We start from the raw sequence: 22,771 nt of genomic DNA, 5'->3' as shown, positions 1-22,771 counted from the left end.
CCTCTGCTTCCCCCATGTGGAGCTCAAGGTTTGCAAAGCAAGCACTGGCCAGCGTTTTTCTTAGAAGGTCTGTGACTGGGCCTACTTGTGTGTGCACAAATACCTGATGCCTGTGGGGGTCAGAAAAAGGTCAGGTGTTCATTTGTGGTGAAAACACCAGGACTAATGGGAACTTGAGGAAAGGGTTTGGCTTACTTTGCAGGAAGTCAGGGCAGGACCCTGGGGGCGGGACCTGAAGCGGAGGCCATGGAGGGTGCTGCTTACGGCTTGCTGAGCCTGCTTCCCTGTGGAACCCAGCAGCCCAGGGATGGCCCCACCCACAGTGCCCTGCAGGTTCCCTCAGCTTCTCTCCTGGAGGCATGTTCTCCTTTGGTGACTCTAGCTTTTGTCAGAGTTAGGATGGCTGTTACCACGCGAGTGCGTGCAAGTGCTCCTAGCCACCAACCCAGCTCTGCAACCTGGGCTGTTATTAAAAGAATCAAAAGTCAAAATACACGAGGGTTAAATGAGCTGCTTCTCTTTCCACTGTTTATTATTAATGTACAAAATATACAAAATCAAAAGAAAAACTCCTCAAATCCATTGTGGTTCTAACCCAAGACCCTGCACAAAACCAACCCACTGTTTTCATAGAAAACAACTGATGCCAAGACAGGGAAGGAGAGGACCGGGGCAGGGCTACTCCTGCGGAGTCGGCCCAGGAAGCCACACACTGACAGGGTTCCCTGGAGGGTGAGGGGCAAGCCCACTCCCAAAGGCAGTGCATGTAGTGCGTCAGGCCCAGTGCACCCGGCTCTAATTGATGAAAGCTGGTCTCCCACGGAGTCTCTAAAATGGCTGTAAGTAAGAGTGGCCCAGCACTGCAGGCCTCCCCTCTGCCAGCTACAACTCTCACTGGGTCCAGATATGAGTGTGCCATCACTGAGCCTGGCAAAGGGCTCCACAGGAACTGGCCAGTGTGGGGCACAACTAGAGGGCGGGGTGTTCCCAGAACTCAATTCCTGCCAGTGGAGCCCTCAGTGCAGTGGGCTATGTGTCACCCCTCACCCAGCGAGCGTCTGACCAGCTCAGCTCCGTGTGCGTGTGGAGAAAGAGCAGAGGTCTCCAGGGCGACCAGCTTTAGGCTCTCGGGCGTCGGGGCGAATACTGGAAGGGGTTTGGGACACAGGGCAAATCTCCTCACAACATGAAGCCAGCCGTCTCAGCAGTCCAGCGCATACAGTGTGTCTGTCCAGTCTCTCTCCTCTCCAGACTGGAGGGGAATATGTCCATCAATGTGCACCAGTAATCAGAAACCCCCAGGAACCCAACCAGGTGGGAACTGAGGGGGCCGGCTCCTCATCAGCTGGGAAAAGGGAAAGTGGGCCTCACAGAAGCCATAACGAGTGGAAGGAGCAAGGCTGCGGTCCACGGGGCGCGGGCAGGGTGGCGGCCTACGGCAGCGGGGGCCCGTTGACCCCCGGGTGGTAGAAGGCACAGTTGTTCTCATAGCGGCAGTTGCCCTTCATCATGAAATGCCTGCAGACCGGGCGGTTCGACATGTCTGTGGGAATGACGGCAGGACGGTCAGACGCAGCTAGGGACCCCATCACCCTCCTACAGTGCTGGCGGCTCGTGGAAGGCTGAGAATAGTGATCGCCTTCCTTGTGCACAGAGGGGTCGGGGAGCCCTCATGTTCTTCCCAACTCTCCCTCCACCCCCGGATATGGTGAGCCCTCAGGCGTGTCCTCACCTCCTCCGTGACTGTGGCCTCCATCATGCCCTCGGTGGCCGCCTCCTCCATGGCCATCGTGACCTCGGTGCTCATGAGGTGGTGGCCCTCGATGGTCATGGCTTCGATGACTAGGGACATCATGTGGCCGGTGGCCATGGGGTCCCCCGTGTCCAGCGCCATCATGGGGACGATGCCCACTGCCCATTCCTCCACCAGGTCCGTCATGGGAGCGATGTCCACTGCCCATTCCTCCACCAGGTCCGTCATGGGAGCGATGCCCACTGCCCATTCCTCCACCAGGTCCGTCATGGGAGCGATGCCCACTGCCCATTCCTCCACCAGGTCCGTCATGGGAGCGATGCCCACTGCTGCCACCCATGCTCCCACCAGGGCCTTCATGTGGGCGGTGCCCACCACCTCCAACCATGCCTCCTCCACCAGGACCTCCTCGGCCATTTGGGGGTCCTCCTCCAGAACGACCTCCTCTGGCTCCTCGGAATGGAGGGGGCGGTGGTGGTTCATTTCCTCCACGCCCCCCTCGGCCTCTGTGGTAGGGTCCAGGTCCTGGGCCCCCACGCATTGGGCCACCTCGCATAGGGTCACCTGGGCCATCCCAGAAGGGATCACCTCCCCGAGGAGGGGGTGGGGGACCCAGGAGACGTGGCCCCACGGGTCCTCCAGGGCCTCCATGGGGACCTGTTAGAGGGAAGACAGTCATCAGTTACACGCTATACTCTACCACCGCCATGCCCTGGCCCGGGCAGCAAGGAAGCTGTTTCTCTCACCCACCTGGCATGGGCCCTCCAGGACCTGGGGGGAAATGCTGCATGCCCTTAGGGCCCCCGGGGCCTCCAGGTGGGAAGCCATTGGCTACAGGACCAGGACCGAGGAGTCCATGTGGTACTGTGAGTGAGAACAGGAGTAAAACAGTCAGAAGGATTCTAGGGAAATGGCTTCCCAGGCAAGTGTGCCCAGCAAACCTCAGACCAACCTGGCAGAGTCCTGCTCTGTGTCCAGTGTGCCCTCCCGCTTCTTGCCCAGTGGCAACAGACCCGTGCTCTTCAGCATCTGGGAAACCCTGCTCCCCAACCTGCCGCCAGCAGTGTCCTCCCCAGGCCCCGGGGCCGGCCCTGAGGGTTACCCAGCATCTGCTTGAGCCTGTCGGAGTAGTCTGGCTGTCTCAGCAGCTCCTCGGAAGGGTGGCTGTTTGGACTGCCCTGTGAGCAAGTGAAGCGACAGTCATAAGAGCGACAGCAACAATTCAGTAGGGAAACGGGAGACAGAAACAGGGTGCAGGCTGCCCCAGGCCATTCTGGGTGCCAGACACACCTGAAACTCAAAACTAGAGTGAAGAGTGGGAGACGGGATCTGAAGGGGACGCGAGGAGGCGCACTTGGGAAGAAGGCTGCGTACCATGATGGAGGTGAGGATCTCCTGGACGTTGATCCCTCCTCCTCCTCCAGGGCCCTGGGGGCTCTTCCCAGCTCCCATGCTTCCCATAAGATTGGCCAGAACTGGAGGCAGCTTGGAGCCTCCTGCTCCATCAGGTGAGCCAGCAGATCCCCCCGGCTCCAGGGTCTCAACATAGGGTGCCTCATCCATGGAGCACTCCTGAGAACAGAAGAGAACAAGTCAGGGCCGAGGCCAACAACGCAGCGGCACCCTCACATGAGCGCCCATCCCTCTGTGCCACCCACGGAGGGACAGCAACTCACCTCATCCAGGGGGATCAGTTTGGGGGGGATGGGCTCGTACGGTTCAGGGTCAGGCTCATGAGGACTGAAAGAAGAAAAGGAGCCAGTTATATTACCCCATCCAGGCCTCGAAGCTCTCTCTGCAGTCCTCCCGAGGTCCCTACCATGCGGCAGCAGCCCCTCCGCTCACCTCTCCTTGTTCAGGAAGAGCTCCTGAAGGATGCCCTTCTCCCTCTCCGCCTGGATGTATCGCTCCTGGCTGTTGCTTCCAGGGATGACGAGGGGCGAGGGCAGAGCCAGAGGCCGGGGGCACACCCACGGCACCTTCTCCTCCATGTTGTCGTGGCTCAGCCGCCGGGCTGTCTCAAAAGCATGTCGGTCTGACAAAATCTCACGCTTAGCAGCCTCACCGAAGTCCTTGATCTTGTTCACATTCACTGCGGGGAGGTCAAGAGGTCAAGTGAGCCAGCCTGCCTGTGCTCGGCTCTTGGACCCACCCGCACACGCAGGGAACTGGCCTTGTACCTCGTTCAGTTTCATCTAGTTCAAAGTAGAAATACTCTCTCAGCTTGCCCTCCTCAGGCCACGTCACAGTCTTCCTCTTCCTGCCCTTCCGAGTCAGCTGGCTGGGGTCTCCAGGGCTCTCCACAGGCTTTGCGTCCAGAGCTCCTGGCTCCGAGGAGACTGAAAACAAGACAGGTTTCAGATGAAGCTGTAAGCAACAAAGGTCTCACCCAGAGACCCAGCCTTACGAAAAGCCCCAGGCCAGCCTCGGCAGGTCACCTGCATCCATGAGCTCCGGGACTTCCACAGGCGGCACTGGGGTGCCAGGGCGGTCGGTGTCCATGGGCTCAGCAGGGGGTGCTGGCTCTGGGGAGGATGGTTTGGCTGCACTTGGCTCGGTGCTTGTTTTCCCTTCAAAAGGGCTGGGCTGTCATAAAAAAGAAAGTAGCCAGTGAGCTGACAGGACCCCCAAGGAAACGAATCCAGGACCCTAATTGCCAGTGGCACCACCGCAGCTTACACCCGAAGGCACGTCCTTGCTCTCACCCACAACAGCCCCTGACTCATCCACCTCAGGCACCCTATCACCAAAACTCCCTTCTGGGGCTCATACCTTTGCAGCAGTAGGTGACAGAACCTTCTTCTTTTTCTTAATTTTGATGCCTGGGACAGGAGCTGAATTGAGAGCATCCAGAAAGCCCAGGCCCTCCATAGCTACACAGGAGAAAGAAGAGTGACTGAGCAGACTTCCACCACAGCCTCACCTGCAGAACCCAAGCAGAAGGCAGAAGGGGGCCCTGGGGGGGGGGGTCCCTGACCAAAGTGACCAGGAAGCAAGGTTCACACAGGAAGTCCCCATTATCCCATTTTCTTTTGGCAGGAAGCCATGATTTTGATCACAATTCATTAAGCAAAGGGCGGAGGGTCCAGCCCTGAGGAAAACAGCTGAGAAGGCTGCCACCTGAGAGGGCACAGCTCCCTGCCCAGTGTGACTCCTATGGAAAAGAGTTCCAGAAGAGCAACAATTCCAGGATGCCGAGACATCAAAGGCAAAGCCAAGCCAAGCGCTGACAGGCACCCAGAAGAGGGCGCTGCACATTCATGCTACGGGCACCCCAGAAGAGGGCATTGCACACTCACGCTGCGGGGGGATGATCTTCACTTTGATCTCTTTGGTGGTATTGGGGGTCGTGTTGAGGGGCTTGTACTTCTTCTCTGCGGGGGGGGCAGCGTCGCCCGGAGCAGCTGTGGCACTACAAAAGGGGGACAGTCAGCAATCACCCAACCCGTCTCTGCAAAGCCCCGCCCAACTCCTTAGAACCCACACTGCGCGCACCTCTGCCGCTTGAGGGGGATGGGCTTCAGGTTGTACTTGTCCGACACCACCACGGTGCTGCAGCTCTTCTTCACAGGCACCAGAGACGGGGTGTCCAGCTCTAGCCCTGGGGAGAAACATGCAGATGGCAGTTCCCCTCTGACCCTCGCCACCCCTCCATGTGCCCTGCTTTCCTTCTTCTTTCTCAGACTCTGACATCATAATCCACCTCCCAGCCCAAGGGGCAGCTCTACAGACTGAGGGTCCTGCAAGGCCTGCTGGCGGCCTTACCAGTGGAGCGGAACTTGGCGTGACTGGGCGCTGTGGTTCGCAGTGACTTGGGCTTCTCCTTCTTCTTCTCCGGGGCCTCCTCAGCCCGTGTCTCAGCCTTCGCTTCCGTCACAGGTCGCTCAGGAAGCATGGCTCGACTTTTCCCCTCTTCTTTCTTTTTCTTTTTATCTTTCTCTGTTATGGAAAAACAAAGCAGGTAAAAATCTCATTTAGATAAACAGAGCGCCGCCTGAGGTGAAGAATCAGCCTAGACCCACAGGGCTACCATCTAAGGGAGGAGAGGCAGCTGGGTAAAGGGCCAGGACCTTACCTGCGGGCTGGGTGCTACTCTGGGAACGGATGACAGCCATCCAGTCGCTGACAAGGACTGATGCCAATTTCCGGAGCTCTGCAGGTGGAAAATGGAAAAATTACTTATTTAGTAATAATTTAATTATTTCCAGTAATAGAAAATAGAATGTTTAAAAAAATACAGTTAAATCTGTTCAATGGAGGAAAAATGTGACATGTAGTGTGATTTATCTTGTGGGCCTAGCCCTTTAAAGGGTCCCCAGTTGCTCCTTAAGAATTCTTAGTTAGGGATGGAGAGATGGCTCAGAGGTTAAGAGCACTGACTGTTCTTTCAAAGGCACTGAGTTCAATTCCCAGCAACCACATGGTGGCTCACAACCATCTGTAATGTGATAGTGCCCTCTTCTGGCCTGCATGCACACATAATAAATAAATACATTTTTAAAAAAAGAAAAGAAGAATTCTTAGCTGTTAGAACTGCTTGACCCTATGACCTTCAGTGTTGGTTGCCTCTTGGGTTTCTGGGAACCAGAGATAATATAAAAACGCCAGCAGAGGCTCAGGAAGGAAGACTGAGTAGAGTGAGAAGAGAAGGCAGCTGGTGCAGGAGAAGCTGAGCCGAGCAGCTAGGCTGGAACGGCTGCTAGTTTGGGGCTGGGAGAAGAGACACACGTGCAGTAGAACACCACACACACACATGTGAATGTACACAGGAAGCAGGTGGGAAGGAGGGGCAGACAGCGTCCCTGACGTCATCCTCTATGTGACATGTACTCTGAGAAATCATAAAACCGCAAGATGCTTAGTATCTCAAAGAACCAAATACTGAGACTAAAACTAAGAAGAGAGGGAGAAACGCTGGAGAGTGGTTTCCACAGAGCACTCAAGTTCTTACCCAACATGCAGGGGACTCTGGGGAGGACCCCCCAGGAACATATAAATAAATACTCGTAAAGCCCAGTACTATGAGTTAAACCAAAGTGGGTCCCTCGCCTTCAGGAACAGTTCTTCACAGCGAAGAACCTGAGACAGGCTCATGAGCTCCCCTGACACCAAAGTCTGCAAAGTGAGTTCCAGGTCAGCAGATTCCCTATCTCACATGTCACAGCGGGAAAAGCCCCTCCTCCAAATGCTCCCTGACAGGCATAGCTGGTGTGGAAAACTGAGCGGGTTTCATTTGGAATCCAGGAGGGCATCGGATTAGGAGTCTAGCAGGAAGACAAAGCAGCGCTGCACGAGAGGCACAGACCTCCACATGTCCAAAGCACCCAGTAAGGCTGGCATGGCGGTGCACACCTTCAGTCCCAGCACTGGGGAGAGAGGCAGGTGGATCTAGGATTCCAAGGCCAGACTGATCTGCATGGTAAGTTCCAGGACAGCCAGGGTCACACAAACACCACCTCCCAAAAAATAGAAAAATGGAGGGAGGGAAGGAGGGACAGAAAAGCAGAAGTGAACAAGAACCCGGCCGAGGCCGCGACGCAGCGGCGGCTCTGCAGGGCACAGCACACACCTTCATCCTCACTTGACTTGCTCAGCTGCTTCACCAGTTTTGCTGTGTTGTTCTGTAATGAGAGGAGGGACGGCAGGAAGTGAGTGCGGGCTCAACAAGCACACCCACCCCTGCAGCGCTGGCAACCCTAACCTTTCCCAAACACGCAGATACCGTTGCTTCTCAAGGATCTCTTGATGGGTGCGGTGACACACGCCTTTAATCCCAGCACTTGGGAGGCAGAGACAAGAGGGTCTCCGTGAGTTCAAGGCCAGCCTGGTCTACAGAGTGAGTCCAGGACAGCCAGGGATACACGGAGAAACCCTGTCTCAAAACAAACAAACAAAAAAGAAAGCATCTCTCTGTGTAACCCTGAGAGACCTGGAACTCACTCTGTAGAACAGGCTGGCCTTAAACAAGACCCACCTGCCTCTGCCGCTGCCTCCTGAGGGCTGGGGTTAAAGGCGTGGCCATGACGCCCAGCTACAGATACAGTCTTACTTAATCCTACAAAGACCCAGTGAGAAGGGCTAGAGATGCAGCTGAGCTGGCCGAGTAAGTGGGAATAAGACTCAACTCAGTCTCTCTTTAGAGCTGGGAAACTGAGGTGCAGACACACAAAGGGCCCTTGCTGTCACTCCCAGGCCTGGAAGAGGAGAAGCGCAGGTACCTGCTTGAGATGCTCCACAGTAAGCGGAAGGTGCTGCAGCGTCAGCACAATCTGCTGCAGGAGAGGAACATTGTTGGTCGTCTTTGAATACGTTAACCAGTTGTTGAGAAGTTTGTAGCCACCAACATCAATAAACCTGCAAGCAGGTGAGAGCAGAATCTGGGAAGCCCTTCCAAGTATCTATAACCAGCAGGCAAGCTCACACGCGCAGAGACCCAGAAACCTCATGCCTCCTCCTCCCATTACAGCCGCCCCCCCCACCCCACCCCCCCCCACCCCACCCCCGCCACTTACTTCACGAGCACTTCCGGGGCCTGGGTCTGCAGGATGATGTTCAAGTATGTGCATCGGCTCACCATCTTTCGTGCTTCCTTCATCAGACTGAAAGAGGGTTCCAGTTAGCCAAGGGACAGAGCACCTGCACTTAGCATCACCAGTACTGAAGTCACAGCTTCGGGGGCTTATCAGCCTAGGCTAGCCTTCCTCCTGAGTGCTGGGAGGACAGGCTAGAGGGATGCCTGCCAGCTCATCCCTTACAGGACAGGCCTTGAATCCTAGGGTCCTGGAGAACCCCGGATGACACTCTTTGCTCTGGGAGGGAGTCCCCAGGCCTCCGTGATTGTGGCGGGTGGAAGGCAGCAGAGGAGCCTGGGAGAGCACCCCTCTTCTCCCAGCACAGACACAACTGCCTCCAGGTACAGTCAGGGCTCACACAGCTTCCCCTCACTGCAGCCTTAGCCTGGCTTAGTTGTCTGCTTTCTCTGGAAAACCTTGATAATCTCTCAAGGAAAATGACTTTTTTGGGTAGAGACACAACATGACCCAAGACAGAACCAAGACTTTCCTACACTCCCTGCCTCACCCCACCGAGACTCTCTGGCCTCCATCACAGCCAACAGCAAGAGACCCTGACTCTTCGCCCCATTCAGTTAACTCAAGCGTTGTCTCCTCTGCTGAGAAGGACCCGGAGAGGGCAGGCTCACCTGAAGATCTTGGAAATTCCATCCACGCTCCTCACTTCTCCATCCCGAGTCAGGAAGCTATCCAGACCCTTGAGGAGCTCTTTGGGGTCTATGGGACCCGAACCCATAATGGTGGTTTCTGAGGTAAAAACAAAACAGGATAAATGGGTGACGAAGACAGCTCTAACTGAACCCTGTAATAAATACCACTGGCGCATGAGACACAGTGACTAATTAACCTATGTTCAACTCAACTATGCTCTAGAGTAGTAAAATCAAATCATGCTCACAAAATAGCCTTGACAACTTAAGCTGGGGCGAGTGCATGGCCCCAGCACTCACTCCCTCTCCTTCCTAGACCATCTGTTCCCAAGAAAGGTTTATCAGTGCTAAGACCCGTGACACAATGTTCACTTCCTCATGCCTGTAAGGTCCTGTCCCCAACTAGCTGCTGCTAATTTTGATGAGGGGGCCAGCTGTAGCTCTCTAAGATAACTGGGACAACCCTGGGTATCTGGGTTAAAAAAAAAAAAATCATCAATCAATCATCCTCTCCGCAAAAATCAATTCTCTTTTATCTTGGCTGTTTAAGAGTCATAATCACAAGAGAAGAACGTGCCAGCTGAGGTGGCTGATGGAGAAAACAACAAAGCGCTGAGCTGAGCCCTTCCCCAGGGAGCCGTGCATGGCTCTGAGAAACAAAAGTGCCTGAGAAGAGCAGGCTCTATCAGCCCTGAGTAATGTTACTTATCAGCCAAACACAAAACAAGATTTATTGTTCCAAGGCTCAAGAAAAACTTGGCTTGTGCTTTCAGAAGCAAAGATGCAAACCTGACCCTCTCCTGTCCAAGATTCCAAAAAAAAGTCCAAGAGCCGAGAACCAGAAACCAGGACTCAAAAGCAGTAATGAAAGGTGAAGGTGTGCTAAGTTTGACGACACCACTTCAAATCAGGCTGGGAAAGGAGTTAAAGCCGCACTCCTTCTACGAAAACGAAGCCATTTTGAGGCCAGAATTCCAGATGGATGATTAGGGCTGACATGGGTCTGAATGGGAGTTTTGGGCGCACTTCTATCAGCACTGGCTTCTGACAAATAAAAGCACAGGCCTCCTCAGAAGCAGAAGTGGCCAGTCTAGCAAGAACAGGACAAAGGTGAGGCCCTGCATCTTGCACATCACAGATACAGCAAATGCAGCCCCAAGGTTAGAACCAGTCTATAACGAAACAAAAAATTGCATTTTCTAGAGAAAATAGGATCCTTGCAATACAAATCAATTGGTTTTTCTCAGACAAACCAGGAAAGATGTGTAAAAGGAGTTGACCTGTTTTCCTGGCTTAGACATGTTTAATCTGAGCAAAGATGCTGTTAAAGACAAGAGTGATTCTCCAGATGAGATAAAATTTAGAGTGTAAAACAAAACAAAAATCCATTTTAAGTGTGGATTTCCTAGTGGCCTAGGGCGGCGGCGGCGGCAGCAGCAAGGAGGCAGAGCAGCAGAGGCAGGAGTCTCTGCTCTGGAGGCTGCAGCCTGAGGGCTCAGCACAGGCAGCCATGCAGGGAAGGCAAGCAGTGTACAACACTGTTAACTGCTGTAGCCAACACATTGGAGCTGAGGTCAAAGGAGAAAACCATTCAAGAGCACTGGAAATGTTCACAAGGGACAAACTCACTGATGTGCGCCATCTCCCTGTGACCTCAGACAGCAGACAGTGGTTTGTGGAAGCTGCAGGTACATAGTAACAGATTTCCCATCTGTTAGACTGGAAAAGGAATGAATGGGCCCAAAGTAGTAATACATAAAGCAATATAAAGCAGGGAATTTTCAAAACTTTTATATACACATACATCTATTAGAACCCCAAATAAAAATGTATGCAATTTGTCAAGCCTTGAATTAAACATTACTTCATTCCAGTCCCTCTGAACACAGCTCAGTGACTGAAACCGAGAGCAAAGCATATCTCCTTTGTATGTCTACCTATGAACTAACAGGCCTAATTCTAATGTTCCTTCATTCAATTGAGCAGATAAGACAGAGGACAGCCACCTTCAGAGAAACTGGACCAATGAGTACAAAGCTTGGGCCATGTCTAGTGCCCTCTGCTGGAAGTGGGACTTAGGTATTTTAAGATTCCATTTACATAAACAATAAAAGGCACACTAGTCAAGGAAGCCGGGCAAGCACACAGGGATATTAAGGTGCTCACTTCCCGCTCTTCCATGGATTTGGGAGGATGACTGAACTTGTCTCCTCACAGTGAAATGTGCGTTTTCTTGGTGCCTTTTCTTCAGTTGCATTTACTCATCAGGGACCCTAGCGCCTTACACCCTAGGTCCTCATCTTCACAGCCAAGCTATAAGGTTTCCCGTGGGAACAAAGGAAGACTGCATCATGTTTGGAGCAGGTCTGTGGTGAGAGCCCGAAGCTGCGCTGACCAGGGTGGGCAGGGACAGCACCCAAGCATCCCACTCCTGGAGTTTGAAGCCCAGGAAACTTTCTGTAACCATCAAGAACTCAGGTCATGTTTTGGTTTGGTTTTGTTACCCGGCTGCCAACCTCTGTGAAGGCCACAGACAAAAGGAGACCAGCGAAGGGCGTCTATGGTGCACCTCGACCTTCTAAGTACTGGGGATGGTCTACAACTCCTACCAGATAACAAATTCCTACTGGACTTCAAAGTGAATCTGACCTCAGGGTTGTTTGGCTTTAAATGGTGGAAAAGCATCCATCTGGCTAGTTACTTAAACATCTACCACCACTGAATCCTGAATCGGTTCAAGAAACAAGGTCCATGCAAGCCGGGTTGCTTTACAAAGGTCTTCTGACAAGAGGGAAAAGAACTGCCAGATCTTCTCTGCTGGACCTGGGCACCTCTGAAAGCAGAACTGTTTGCCCTCTTCCCTCAGTGTCTCCAAGTGCCTCCTGCTATGACCCAACAGTGGAATGGACTGTCTCAGGTGATTCGCAAGGTTCTATACCTTTACATAAGGCCCTGCCCCTCACTGCTATTCTGAAAATCTGTTGTGTCTCAGGAAGACTGTTTGGCTTTCAATAAAGGTACACAGTTACACCCAGCACCTGGCCCTACTGTAGGAGGCAGGTTCTCCAAGGTTCCCCAGGACGCCTTGCTTTCATCCCCACACCAGGAAGGCCTTCTGCACTAACTCCCTGCTCACTAGAGGTCAGGAACCCAGGGGGTGGACCGCTCAGCTCCCAAGGTAGGTATGCTGCAGAGGCACCTGGCAAGCTGCTTAGAGATAAAAAAAAAAAAAAAGACGTGTGGTAAACAGACATGGAGAAGAGGCCCTCCCATTCAGCCAGAAGCCCAGGGAATGAGATTCCACACCCAGCAGAAACTGAGCCTGTGGCACCCAAGTCACCACAGGACAGCAGGACAAAAGGCTTCCAGACTCTGCCTAGAAACGCCACACTTCAACACAGGACTTAAATTAGAAAAAAGAAAGGAAAAGAATAGTATATGAAGAAATGTCAAAAGACTTGACTTTGAAAAAGTTGGGAAGAGAGATAAAGCAGCAGACACCCAGCACCGCCCTCGAGGGCGTGGCTCTCCACATGCACGGCTGGCCCCGCCCGCCACAGGTAGAAATGAAGAGACACTCCTGCTCTCAGTGCTTCAAAGGAATTTCTTTTTAGGAAGGAAGGAAAAAGAAATTCAAAAAAGTGGCTCTCCGGAAAAGAAAGGTTGTGAAATGTAATACCAGAAATGTTTTGCTTACCAGAAACCGTAGCTTGACTCCCCCTGCCTCGAGTTTACAACTGCAGCCTCTTTCCTAAAGATTCACTTCTCATCCTAGTGCCAACATACGGGAACTAAGCAACTGCAGGTGATGGCACTGAACAGTTTATCCCCAAACTGAGAGGTGAGAATAAGGAGGATTGACAAGAGTCCTGCAAGGGCCTGCCCTCCCCCAGACTGTCAAAAAGCAACCATTTCAGGAAGTCCCAGGACCCATCCTGAGCAGAATGGCACATTTCACCTTATTAGGCCCAATTGTCTGCTTAAGTTACTGTGTCTCGCCCCAGTCTCTCAGGCCTAAAGCAGGTGGGGTTTAATTGCCTTTTCACCCCTGGCAACTGAGGCAGAACACACATCCAAGCAGTTGTGATGAGTGAAAGGTGAAAAAGCAATGGGTTGTTAAGACAGAAAAACTACAACTACACAAGGGCAGCTTCCTTCCTGGCTCCCACTAAGCGTTTGCCCTACTTCATAAAGATAAATAGAACAAGAAAAAGGTATTCTCCCCAGCAGCAATCGGCCAGGAGGAAAGCATCTGCTGGGGGTGGAGTTTCCAGAGAGGAAGGAAGCTGATTACATCACCTTTTATAGTGGCTCCTCCCCCTTGACCAAGTTTCTAGGGAGGCCCTAAGCTGACTGGCAAAAGAGAAAAACAAAGGAGAGGGACGCCATTTTGTTATGGAGCGGAGGAATCAAAAATTTTAAAAAGCTATTCCTATCTGCCGGCAGCTTTACTTAACACTAAAAAAAAAAAAAAGAAAAAGTCATCCACCCGCCCACCACTCTCAATCTGTCCTATTTTAATTCAGATTAAGAGCCTACTTAAAATACACAATTTTCTGCGGGTTAAGAATCTGAATTTTCGCAAGGCTACACACAAAGAAACCCTGTCTCGAAAATATCTTTTTGAACTCTCAACTGAAGTTCAATTTGCTACTACCGCCGACCACCACAGTCCTCCCTATAATGGGAAACGGGGAGGACTTTGATCCCTCAACAGAGGGGGCTGAGGTGGGAGGACAGGAGAAAAATGGGTCAAGACACAACCTGCAACGCCGCCGCTTGGAAGACAAAAGGACAAGGAAAAGTCGCCATATTTGAAGCAGGGAAGAAAAAAAAAAATCTTTTAACGACACAAATCTTCTAGAAAGATAGCATTCAATTGCACTAATGGCTTTAAAAATTATACTCCTGAGTTCGACATTTCCCAACCTTTCCACCCTCTTAACTGTACCCACCGCCCACTAAAAAGTATCAAGTTAAAATGTTAATCACTTTTGCCTTAAATAACCTATGCAATCTGAAACAATTACAAGACATTCTTTACCTCCCCAAATGTTAGATTGTATGTACTTGTTACTATTATATTTTGCCCTAAATTTAAGTGTCTTGCAATCTTTATTCCTAGATTGCCACCTACTTTAACCATACAATATATCCCAAGCAAATTACATTAAAATTGAGAGGATTTAACAATCACTTTAAAGACATAGCGAGCTAATACTTCTCTCTGCCCATCTCCTTACCCTGCAATCTTTATGTACAGATTGCTTATTAATCTGGCAAATTGAAAGGCGCTCTGCTTGTCTCACACACAAAGAAGTGGGACTTCTGGGCCACAAGATCCACCATCTTTTGTATGTGAGCTCATTAACCCTTTTGAAGACTGCTAACCAGAGGAAGGTAATCATTCCTCCTTATAATAGCAAAGGCTTATGCTTTGGCAGTCTGGAAATTTGCTGGATTATCAAGGGTTAACCGTCAAAATCCTCACTTGCTGGCCCTCCCTTCACCGTCTCCTCGCCTGCTCCACAGCAGGGAAGAGGCAGGTGGCAGGGGAGAGAACAAAGACTGTTTAGACCCACAGGACCTTTTTTAATGGAGATTTAAGAGACCCGTGGTCCTTCTCCGGTACTCTACATTTGTTCTATGGTCTCATTTCTTCCTCTCATTATTTTTGGTTTCACAACGGGAAACGTTGATTTCTTGTTGCAAGGCTGGTTTTTGAAAATTCGACACTTACTATCCAATTTTTTTGCGACGTCAGCACCTCGGGCTCAGGGGGGGAGGGGTAAAATTTTGGAGGAAAAAAAAAAAACCAAAACAACCAACCAGGACCCAAACTCAAGTTACTTGGGGGGCCTCATTGGATCAAAAAAGTATTTTTAAAAAAAGCAAAGACCAACTCAGTATTCGTATTTCCCCCCACCCAACTCCATTTAGGGAGGGGGGGGTCGTTGAAAAAAAAAGATTCTGAGTGGATTCCAAAAAGTAAATGCTGGGTGAGTGAGATTGGGTGGGTTTAGGCAGGGAGGGTGGTTGATTATTTTTGCAGTTATGTGGTGACGGTCCTTCGGCCACAGGTTTCAAGTCCCAAGCAGCGTGGGCTGGTGGGGTGGGCAAGATAGGTGGGAAAGGGCAGAAGACACAAGTGGTTGGGCTGGTGGCCGCTCTTTTCCCTTTTTCCCCCCTCTCTCTCAGGATCCTTTCAAGGGTTTAGATGTTGCTGAGGCTTGTTTTGTTTTCCTGATGGCCGGCCTGTCTTTCTCCGAGAAAATTCAACCTGGGATAAAAAGGAACACAAAAAGGAGAAAGATGCAGTCAGTACGGGTCGCCTTAAAACCATGCCCCGGTGACGTTCCCTCCCGCCCCGCGGACACGGCCGCCCGCGAGATCCGTGTCCTCCCGCCGCCGCCCGGGCCAACGGCCCTCGGCGAAATCGTTACCCTGCAAGCGACGGGACACCCAAACTTACCTCTAAACGGACCCCAGAATGGCGGCCGCCCGCTCGGGCGGAGTCCTTTATACCCGGCCGCCGCCCAACGCACCCTAACCTGATGGGGAAACGCCCCCCGGCGCGCGAGGCGGACGCTGATTGGCCGGCACGGAGGCCGGGCCGCCCGCCGATTGGACGTCCCTCCCCCGCCTCCGGGAAGCCCCGTCCCTCGCTTCCCCTCTTCCGTGTCCTTCCGATCCCCTCTGCGCCAGCGCGTGATCGCCGCGTCCGGAACCTCCCTTCCCTCTGCCTCCCACTTCCGCCCGGGGAGGGGGAGGGGGGGAGGGGACAACGATTCTCACCCTCGGTTGGTCCGACCCAAGGGGCGCATGCGCACTGGGAGCCCTCCGGTCAAAAATCGCATTCAAAACTGCTCTAGCGTTAGACGGCGACCATGGGATCTATGAGTCATCGTGACCGGTCCCGGAGAAAAGCAATTTTGACGGCTAGTTCGATTGTGACGCAGATTAAATTCGCGTGCGTCCGCGGACCCCGCCCTTGGACGTTCGCGTCGTCTTCCGCAGTGCGGGGTTAGGCCTTGGCCACGCCCCCCACTCAGTGTCCCGCGCATGCGCGGTCGTCCGGCCGTACGTCGGACGTGCGTCAAGATGGCCGCCTCCTTGCGGCACACGCTGCAGAGGCGGCTTCCTACCCTCTTCAGAAGTTCCTGCGGAGTTCAGGTAACAACCCAGAGGGCTCGCTCTGCCTCCCCGTGGCGTCTGTGCCTTCAGCCTTCTCTTCACTGCCAGGAGTCAGGGGGTCTACGTCTTGGTTTTGCACCACCCTCTGTCCCCCACCGCGCGCGTCTTCTAATACTGGGTCTTCTGATCAGAGCCAGGGTTACGAGTCATGGTCTTCGGTCAAGCCCCATGAAAAGCCCTGGGTTGTGGGGTTACTCCACACACAACTGCTTCTTCACTAGGTCATGCGTTCCTGACGTGCTACCCAGGAAGTGCCCTTGTACCAAAGCACCCTGACTTAATCCTTTCCCAGCTCGGGCTGATGGCATAGGTGACCTTGGATTCCTCATCTTTCTGCCTCCACCTCCCCGGTTACAAGCGTGATACACCACCACTCCCTCCCTGCCCCGCCTCTTACCACACCAGTTTCTTATCAGAGCAGGCGTGAGAGTTTAATTCTGCTCTCTGGGTTGAGATTGCCCTCTAGCCTGAGGTACTCACCACCCTGGAGGTCCTTAGCAGGGCAGGGAGGGATAGGAAGGCTTGTCCGGACGCCACTCCCTAAAGTGGGACTAAAGAGTGGTGACAGAGGTCACAACCGAAGTAATAATAGGCTTGTTAGCTTCATCGCTAGCGTTAGTACTCAAATTTGTTTTGCCCTGTGGAATGTTGACCTGCAGCATTTTATAAAACTCTTCAACTCAGTGACACAGGGCTTTTCTCATCTGATTCATACCCTGCTCTCTATAAAAATCTTATTTCCCAAAGGTTAAGCACATTTTCTCTCTGCTAACTATGCTCATCAAGCACAGATCTTTGTATGCCAAGTTTTTTTAAGTTTTTACATTCCACAAACATTCTAATTATCTCTTCACCTGGTTGGCTTATCCTTGTAGGATCTGATTGGGGAACTAGGTAGAGTGATTGTCATTTTAACACCAACAGAAATGCTACTTGATTTTTTTTTTCCGTTTTGTTTTGTTTATGAGACAGGGTTTCTCTGTGTAGCCTTGGCTGTCCTAGGCTCCTTCTGTAGGCCAGGCTGGCCTCGAACTCACTTTGATCCACCTACCTCTGCCTCCCGAGTGCTGGGACTAAAGTCATGCACCACCACGGCTGGCAGAAGTGCTGTTTTCATATGTTTAATTATACTGATATTTTAGACACACATTCCACTCTTCTCCCCTAAGTATGATAAAACAAATAATTACAACCTTTTCTTGAGCCCGGCGCTGTGATGGACGCCTGTAATCCCTGCAGGGAGGCAGGGGCAGATGGGGATCTCTGTGCGTTCCAGGACAGCCAGGGCTACACAGAGAAACCCTGTCTTGGGAGGTGGGGGTAGGGACAGCCAACAACCACCTTTTCTTGGAACTCATCCACTCATTTTACTCCCTTTGTAGGTCCCCCTCCAGACTCTTTGCACCAAAGGTGGTCCTGATGAAGATTCTCCATCCTCACTTCCTGTCTCCCCTTACGAGAACGAGCCTTGGAAGTATCTGGATTCAGAAGGTGCCACAGAATATGGAGGGAAGGAGGGAAGGTGGGGCCTGCCGCCTGTGTGCATGAATTCACCCGTCTGATCTTTATTTCAGAATACCAGAACCGGTATGGTTCTCGCCCTGTTTGGGCTGACTACCGTCGCAACCACAAAGGTGGTGTGCCACCACAGCGGACCCGAAAGACATGTATCGTAAGTTTTTAAGGATCTCGTGCTGGCGGGCTGTGAAGAGGAAGGAGGTAGGGAAGGTAGCGTCAATCCTTATTTTGTTGTTATCTACAGCGGAAGGATAAAATAGCCGGGAACCCATGCCCCATCTGCCGGGACCACAAGCTGCACGTTGACTTTAGGGTAAGGAGACTCTTTGATTCTGAGCCAGCGTTTGGAGCCTCTGCGGTGCTAAAGGGCTTGTCAGGGGTCTCAGGCTTTCACATCCCTATAGTAGAACGGTCTTTTGTTTTGGTTTGAAGCAGGGTTTCAATTTTATTGCGAGGATTTAGTTCATTCTCTTGAAATTTATACTCTTAAGTTTCAAGTAAGAAAATCCCATGCTTGAGCAGGACATGCTGACACACGCCTTTAAGGGAGGCACAGGCGGGCAGGTCTCTGTGAGTTCGAGGCCAGCCTGGTCCACAGAGCAAGTTCAGGACGGCCAGAGAACCCTGCCTTGAAGGACACATATTTGAAAGCAGACTTGGTTGACATGTGTCTGTAACCACAACCCTGGCAGGCGGAAACAGATATGTGAGTTCCAAGTTCCAGGCCCTGTCTTAACCTACACCAGGAGTTACGCAAAGGATAGAAAAGGCTCGCTTCTCCTGGGGGACGCCCAGAGACTAACGGGGATGGACATAGGATGAGACAGGGTCTATGCAGCTGATCTTCTGGTCCTCCTGCCTTCCTCAGGGCTGTGAGTGACAGAGGTGTGTAACATCACACTTAGCTCAAGAATAGACACGTTAAGGGAAAACTCCCAGAGACTAGAGAGGGTGGAAGGAAGGAAGGGACCCTATTTGTTCTTTTACAATTATTAGTCAGGGTGTGGGGCGGGAGCTTTCCTCCATTTTGAGAAAGGGTCTGTGTGTACAGCCCGAGATGAGCCAAACTCAGTGTCTCCTGTCTCAGCTGTGCACCGCCTTGCCTAGTTGTCTGTTTCCTTTCCCTCCCAGTATCCAGTGAGATGCTGGGAATTGGGGTTAGAGGACAGAGATACGAAGGGAGTGGTAAAGTAGGATAGATTTTGTTCCCTAAAAAGGCCTTCAAGATGGGGCTGGAGGTGGCTCAGTGTATTAAGAGCACTGGCTGCAAGCCGGGCGTGGTGGCGCACGTCTTTAATCCCAGCACTTGGGAGGCAGAGGCAGGTGGATCACTGTGAGTTCGAGGCCAGCCTGGTCTACAAAGTGAGTCCAAGAAGGCCAAGGCTACACAGAGAAACCCTCTCTCAAAAAAAAAAAAAAAAAAAAAAAAAGAGCACTGGCTGCTCTTCCAGGGGTCCTGAGTTCAATTCCCAGCAACCATTTGGTGGCTCATAACCATCTGTAATGTGATCTGGTGCCCTCTTCTGGCACTCAGACGCACATCAGATAGAACACTATAAAATAAATATTTTTTTTTTTAAAATCCCTGGCTGTCCTTGGACTAACTTTGTAGACCAGGCTGGACTTGAACTCAGAGCGATCCGCCTGCCTCTGCCTCCGTGAGTGCTGGGATGACTGGTGTGCTCCCCAAGGCTTACTACTTAGTGACTAATAAAAACCATAGAGATGCTCACAGGAGCCATAGCTATGGCTGCACGTGGAGGAAGCCGGGGTGTGGAGTGTCCGTCAGCTGGTGAGGGTTCGAAGCCTCCGAGCACAGTGTACAGGGGGCGATGGGTGCCTTCTCAAGTCTGTCTGTGCCCAGTTAGAGAGAGAAGCAACGACCGGGCTGGGCATGGAGCAAGTGGTGAAGATGTGATGACCAGCTCTGTGACTTGGCTCCTCACCTCGGTGGCTGGTCCCGTGGGGCTGCTTAGTCACACACCGTACCCTGTGCCTGACGTCCAGCTATTGTATTGTTTGTTACACATTTGCTCCGTTCTGAGTTATTCCTGGGTCCTTGATGGCCACCTCCAATTCTTTGCTCAAAAGTGGACCGTTAGGAACATGCTTCTCCGTATCTCAGTGGAGAACATAGGGCGTGTGTGCGACATGAATTGGCTAGAGAGACGTAGGACAGTAACGGCAGCTGTGAGGCTGTGGTTGGTCTTGTTGGTCTTTTCTTTGAGGCAAGGTCGCTGTAGCTCTGGCTGTCCTGGAGTTCGCTCCACTCAAAATCACGAATCCGCTGCCTCTGCTTCCGGAACACGGATATTAAAGGTGTGCGCCACCGCTATTGGGTGGGTTTTTCACCATTTTGTTGGGTTTTTATTTGGGGGTTGGGTGGGGACGGGAACTCATGATGGAGGGCTGGCTAGCTTTGAACATAGATATCCACTTTACTTCTGCCTCCTAATTGCTGGAATTATAAAAAGATGTAGCCCCGGCTGGCCTTGAACTCCTTGTCTTCATTCTGTGTTCGCCTTTTCATTACGTTCTGCTGGGGTGTGTGCTGTCGGCCTTCGGAGATCTTGACCAGCCCTCACGTGCTTCTCTCTCTCTCTCTCTCCTGCAGAATGTGAAGCTCTTGGAGCAGTTTGTGTGTGCCCACACGGGGGTCATCTTTCACGCCCCGTACACAGGTCAGCCTGGCAGTGCTGTTAACAGCTCTGTGGATTTCCTTGGAGCATTCCTGGTTGGGGGGGTAGATGGTTTTTTGATAGTTTCTATTACTAGCAACAAAAGTGTGGTTGAAGCTTGTTTTGTGAGGGCCCTCACTACACTAAAACAGTTACATGTGCACGAAAGATGGAGGTCAGCTTCTCTGGGACACTATCTAAATGTGCTTTTATCGTTTTAAGATTTATTTATTTTTTGCTGGGTGCGGTGGCGCACGCCTTTAATCCCAGCACTCAGGAGGCAGAGGCAGGCGATCACTGAGTTCGAGGCCAGCCTGGTCTAAAAAGTGAATGCAGGACAGCCAAGGCTACACAGAGAAACTCTGTCTCGAAAAGAAAAAAAAAGATTTATTTTTTATTATGTATACAGTGCTTTGCCTGCATGTACACCTGCAGGCCAGAAGAGGGCATCAGATCTCATTATAGATGGCTGTGAGCCACCATGTGGTTGCTGGTAATTGAACTCAGGACCTCTGGAAGTGCAATCAGTGCTCTTAACCTTTGACTCATCTCTCCAGCCTCCTAAATGTGCTTTAAAAGGCAAAGCATGCGTTTAATTCCAGCATGTGGGAGGTAGAGGGTAATCTCTGAGTTCCAAGGCAGCTATAGCTACACAGACCCTGTCTCAAACATAAATAGATTGCTTGTGCCACCGGCACTTGAGTTTGGTGTGTTCTACAGTTGCTTCAGGCAACAGTAGTGGAGTCAAGTGCCATGTGTCACAGAAGGAAGGAAGGGCCGTCTGAACACACTGTCGTCCATGAGGGGCGTGGCCCGGTGTCCTGTCAGTCTCTAGAGTGAAGATTGGATCGTCATTGCTACTCTGTCACATTCGCTAATTTAAAATCACTTCCTCTCTTACTGGATGTTTCTCTGTGGCTTGTCCAAGCCAACCTTTAGCTGCACTTGCCCACTAACTCGTCTTCTGGCCATGTGCAGGCTGTGCCGCACTGATACCTTCATGGTGGCCGCACATCTGAGCTTCATCAAGCTCTCGGGCGGGGGCAGGGTCCTCCACAGTCAGCTGCTCTGAATAGAAATGTTACTGGCTGCTTTGTGGGAGGGTTTCCAAGCAGGTTCTTCTCTCTGTAGGAGTCTGCATGAAGCAGCACAAGAGGCTGACCCAGGCCATCCAGAAAGCCCGGGAGAGTGGTGAGTGGGGGGGGGGGGCACGGCAGGGACACGCGTGCTTAGGTGTGGGGGGCACAGCGTGCTTAGTGTAGCACAGTGACTTGGGCTCTCACACATCTCTGAGTCGGTGGCTGCCAACGTCCTACTAGGATTTTTCCAGAGCTCTGTGTAGTGGCCACTGCTGCAGTGGTCAGGCCGCTGGGACTGGCATTGAGATGCTGTTTGAAACGTTTCTTTCCTTGTCCACTCTGTCTCCTGGGTCTTGACAGGCTTGTGTCTCTGTGTTCTGCGCTCTGTGACCCTCTGACCTGGCTCACACAGCACCTTTGCACAGAGGAGTGAAGGTGCCCTCAGCCACGTGTGCAGTGACTGAACACAGATTTTCAGGGAGGGCCCAGGCGGCACCTCCTGCTCTTTGTCTCTTTGGCAGGTTGTACAGTGTAGGGCCTGCTGAAATGATTGATGGTTCAGTGCCTTTTTCCTTGTCTCTGAGTCTGAACTGCCCTTCCTCATCCACCATTATTTCCTTTAATGCCTTAGGTCTCCTCAGCTACTACGTTCCCCAGGTTGAGCCCCGAGATGCTGACTTGCGTACCGTGCATGGAGCTGTCAGTGTTACTCCACCGCCCCCCACCTTGTTGTCGGGTGAGCCGTGGTACCCGTGGTACCGCTGGCAGCAGCCGCCGGAGAGGGAGCTGTCCCGCCTTCGCCGGCTCTACCAAGGCAACCTCCTAGAAGAAAGTGGACCCCCACCTGAGTCAATGCCTGAGGTGCCCACTCCACCCGCTGAGGCTTCCACCGAGCAGACCGGCTCCCATAGTGCTTAGAACTTGTGGCCTGGGGAAGAAGTCAGAGGTTAAGGGTTGGGTGATGGCACGGGTGCCGTGGCGGTGGCCGACTCTAAGGACACAGCTGCGCGGTTCAGGCTGAAAGGGGCCTAGGTGCATTTGGGAAGCTGACTGGAGAACCACCCACATGGCACCCGCTGACTCCGGTGTGTGCCCCTGATGGAACGTCTGTTTCACACCTGCTGGCCCAGCTTTCTCACAATAAAGCTATGTCTCCTGTCTCTGGCTTCCTTCGGGCTGTCTTTTCAGAATGTGGGGTGGGAGTGTGGTCCATTTACTAACTTGAAACAACAGCAAAGAAAGGGTGTGTAGCTGGCTTTTCTGAGGGTGCCCTCAGCTCTTCTGGGGGGGCGGGATACTCGGTTGCTACGGCAGCACACGGGCACAG

General features: G+C 52.2%; 2 protein-coding genes across 7 annotated transcripts; one reads left to right on the top strand and one right to left on the bottom strand.

The window, feature by feature from the left end:
* Positions 1-501: 501 nt before the first annotated feature.
* Positions 502-20,259, bottom strand: PPP1R10 (protein phosphatase 1 regulatory subunit 10). Of its 5 annotated transcripts, XM_084753827.1 has the most exons (21): positions 19,421-20,259; positions 16,650-16,720; positions 14,716-15,255; positions 8,955-9,072; positions 8,266-8,352; positions 7,972-8,107; positions 7,323-7,374; positions 5,829-5,906; positions 5,519-5,692; positions 5,249-5,354; positions 5,053-5,165; positions 4,526-4,626; positions 4,192-4,339; positions 3,934-4,092; positions 3,599-3,845; positions 3,430-3,493; positions 3,128-3,325; positions 2,856-2,931; positions 2,504-2,617; positions 1,733-2,410; positions 502-1,543 (listed from the first exon to the last, which is right to left on the bottom strand). In XM_084753827.1, exons 4-21 carry the CDS (start codon positions 9,059-9,061, stop codon positions 1,434-1,436), a joined length of 2,748 nt encoding a protein of 915 aa, XP_084609953.1. In that variant the 5' UTR covers positions 9,062-9,072; positions 14,716-15,255; positions 16,650-16,720; positions 19,421-20,259; the 3' UTR covers positions 502-1,433. The 5 variants fall into 5 exon arrangements, with proteins under 5 accessions (XP_084609953.1, XP_084609951.1, XP_084609952.1 ...); XM_084753825.1 differs by lacking the exons at positions 16,650-16,720; positions 19,421-20,259 and adding an exon at positions 16,121-16,587; XM_084753826.1 differs by lacking the exons at positions 16,650-16,720; positions 19,421-20,259 and adding an exon at positions 15,771-15,906 and having other exon boundaries at positions 12,673-15,255.
* On the top strand, positions 16,021-22,604 carry MRPS18B (mitochondrial ribosomal protein S18B). Of its 2 annotated transcripts, XM_084753937.1 has the most exons (7): positions 16,021-16,148; positions 17,552-17,660; positions 17,744-17,841; positions 17,932-18,000; positions 20,302-20,368; positions 21,497-21,556; positions 22,076-22,604. In XM_084753937.1, the coding sequence occupies exons 1-7, from the start codon at positions 16,038-16,040 to the stop codon at positions 22,360-22,362; spliced, it is 801 nt and encodes a 266-aa protein (XP_084610063.1). In that variant the 5' UTR covers positions 16,021-16,037; the 3' UTR covers positions 22,363-22,604. The 2 variants fall into 2 exon arrangements, with proteins under 2 accessions (XP_084610063.1, XP_084610064.1); XM_084753938.1 differs by lacking the exons at positions 20,302-20,368; positions 21,497-21,556.
* The last annotated feature ends 167 nt before the right edge of the window (positions 22,605-22,771 follow it).

The sequence above is a fragment of the Acomys minous genome (assembly GCF_964271855.1).
Source record: "Acomys minous genome assembly, chromosome: 13".
In the NCBI taxonomy this organism is placed as follows: Eukaryota; Metazoa; Chordata; class Mammalia; order Rodentia; family Muridae; genus Acomys; species Acomys minous.
The sequence above is the reverse complement of the archived record's forward strand: the minus strand, read 5'-3'. Positions and strand labels throughout refer to the sequence as shown.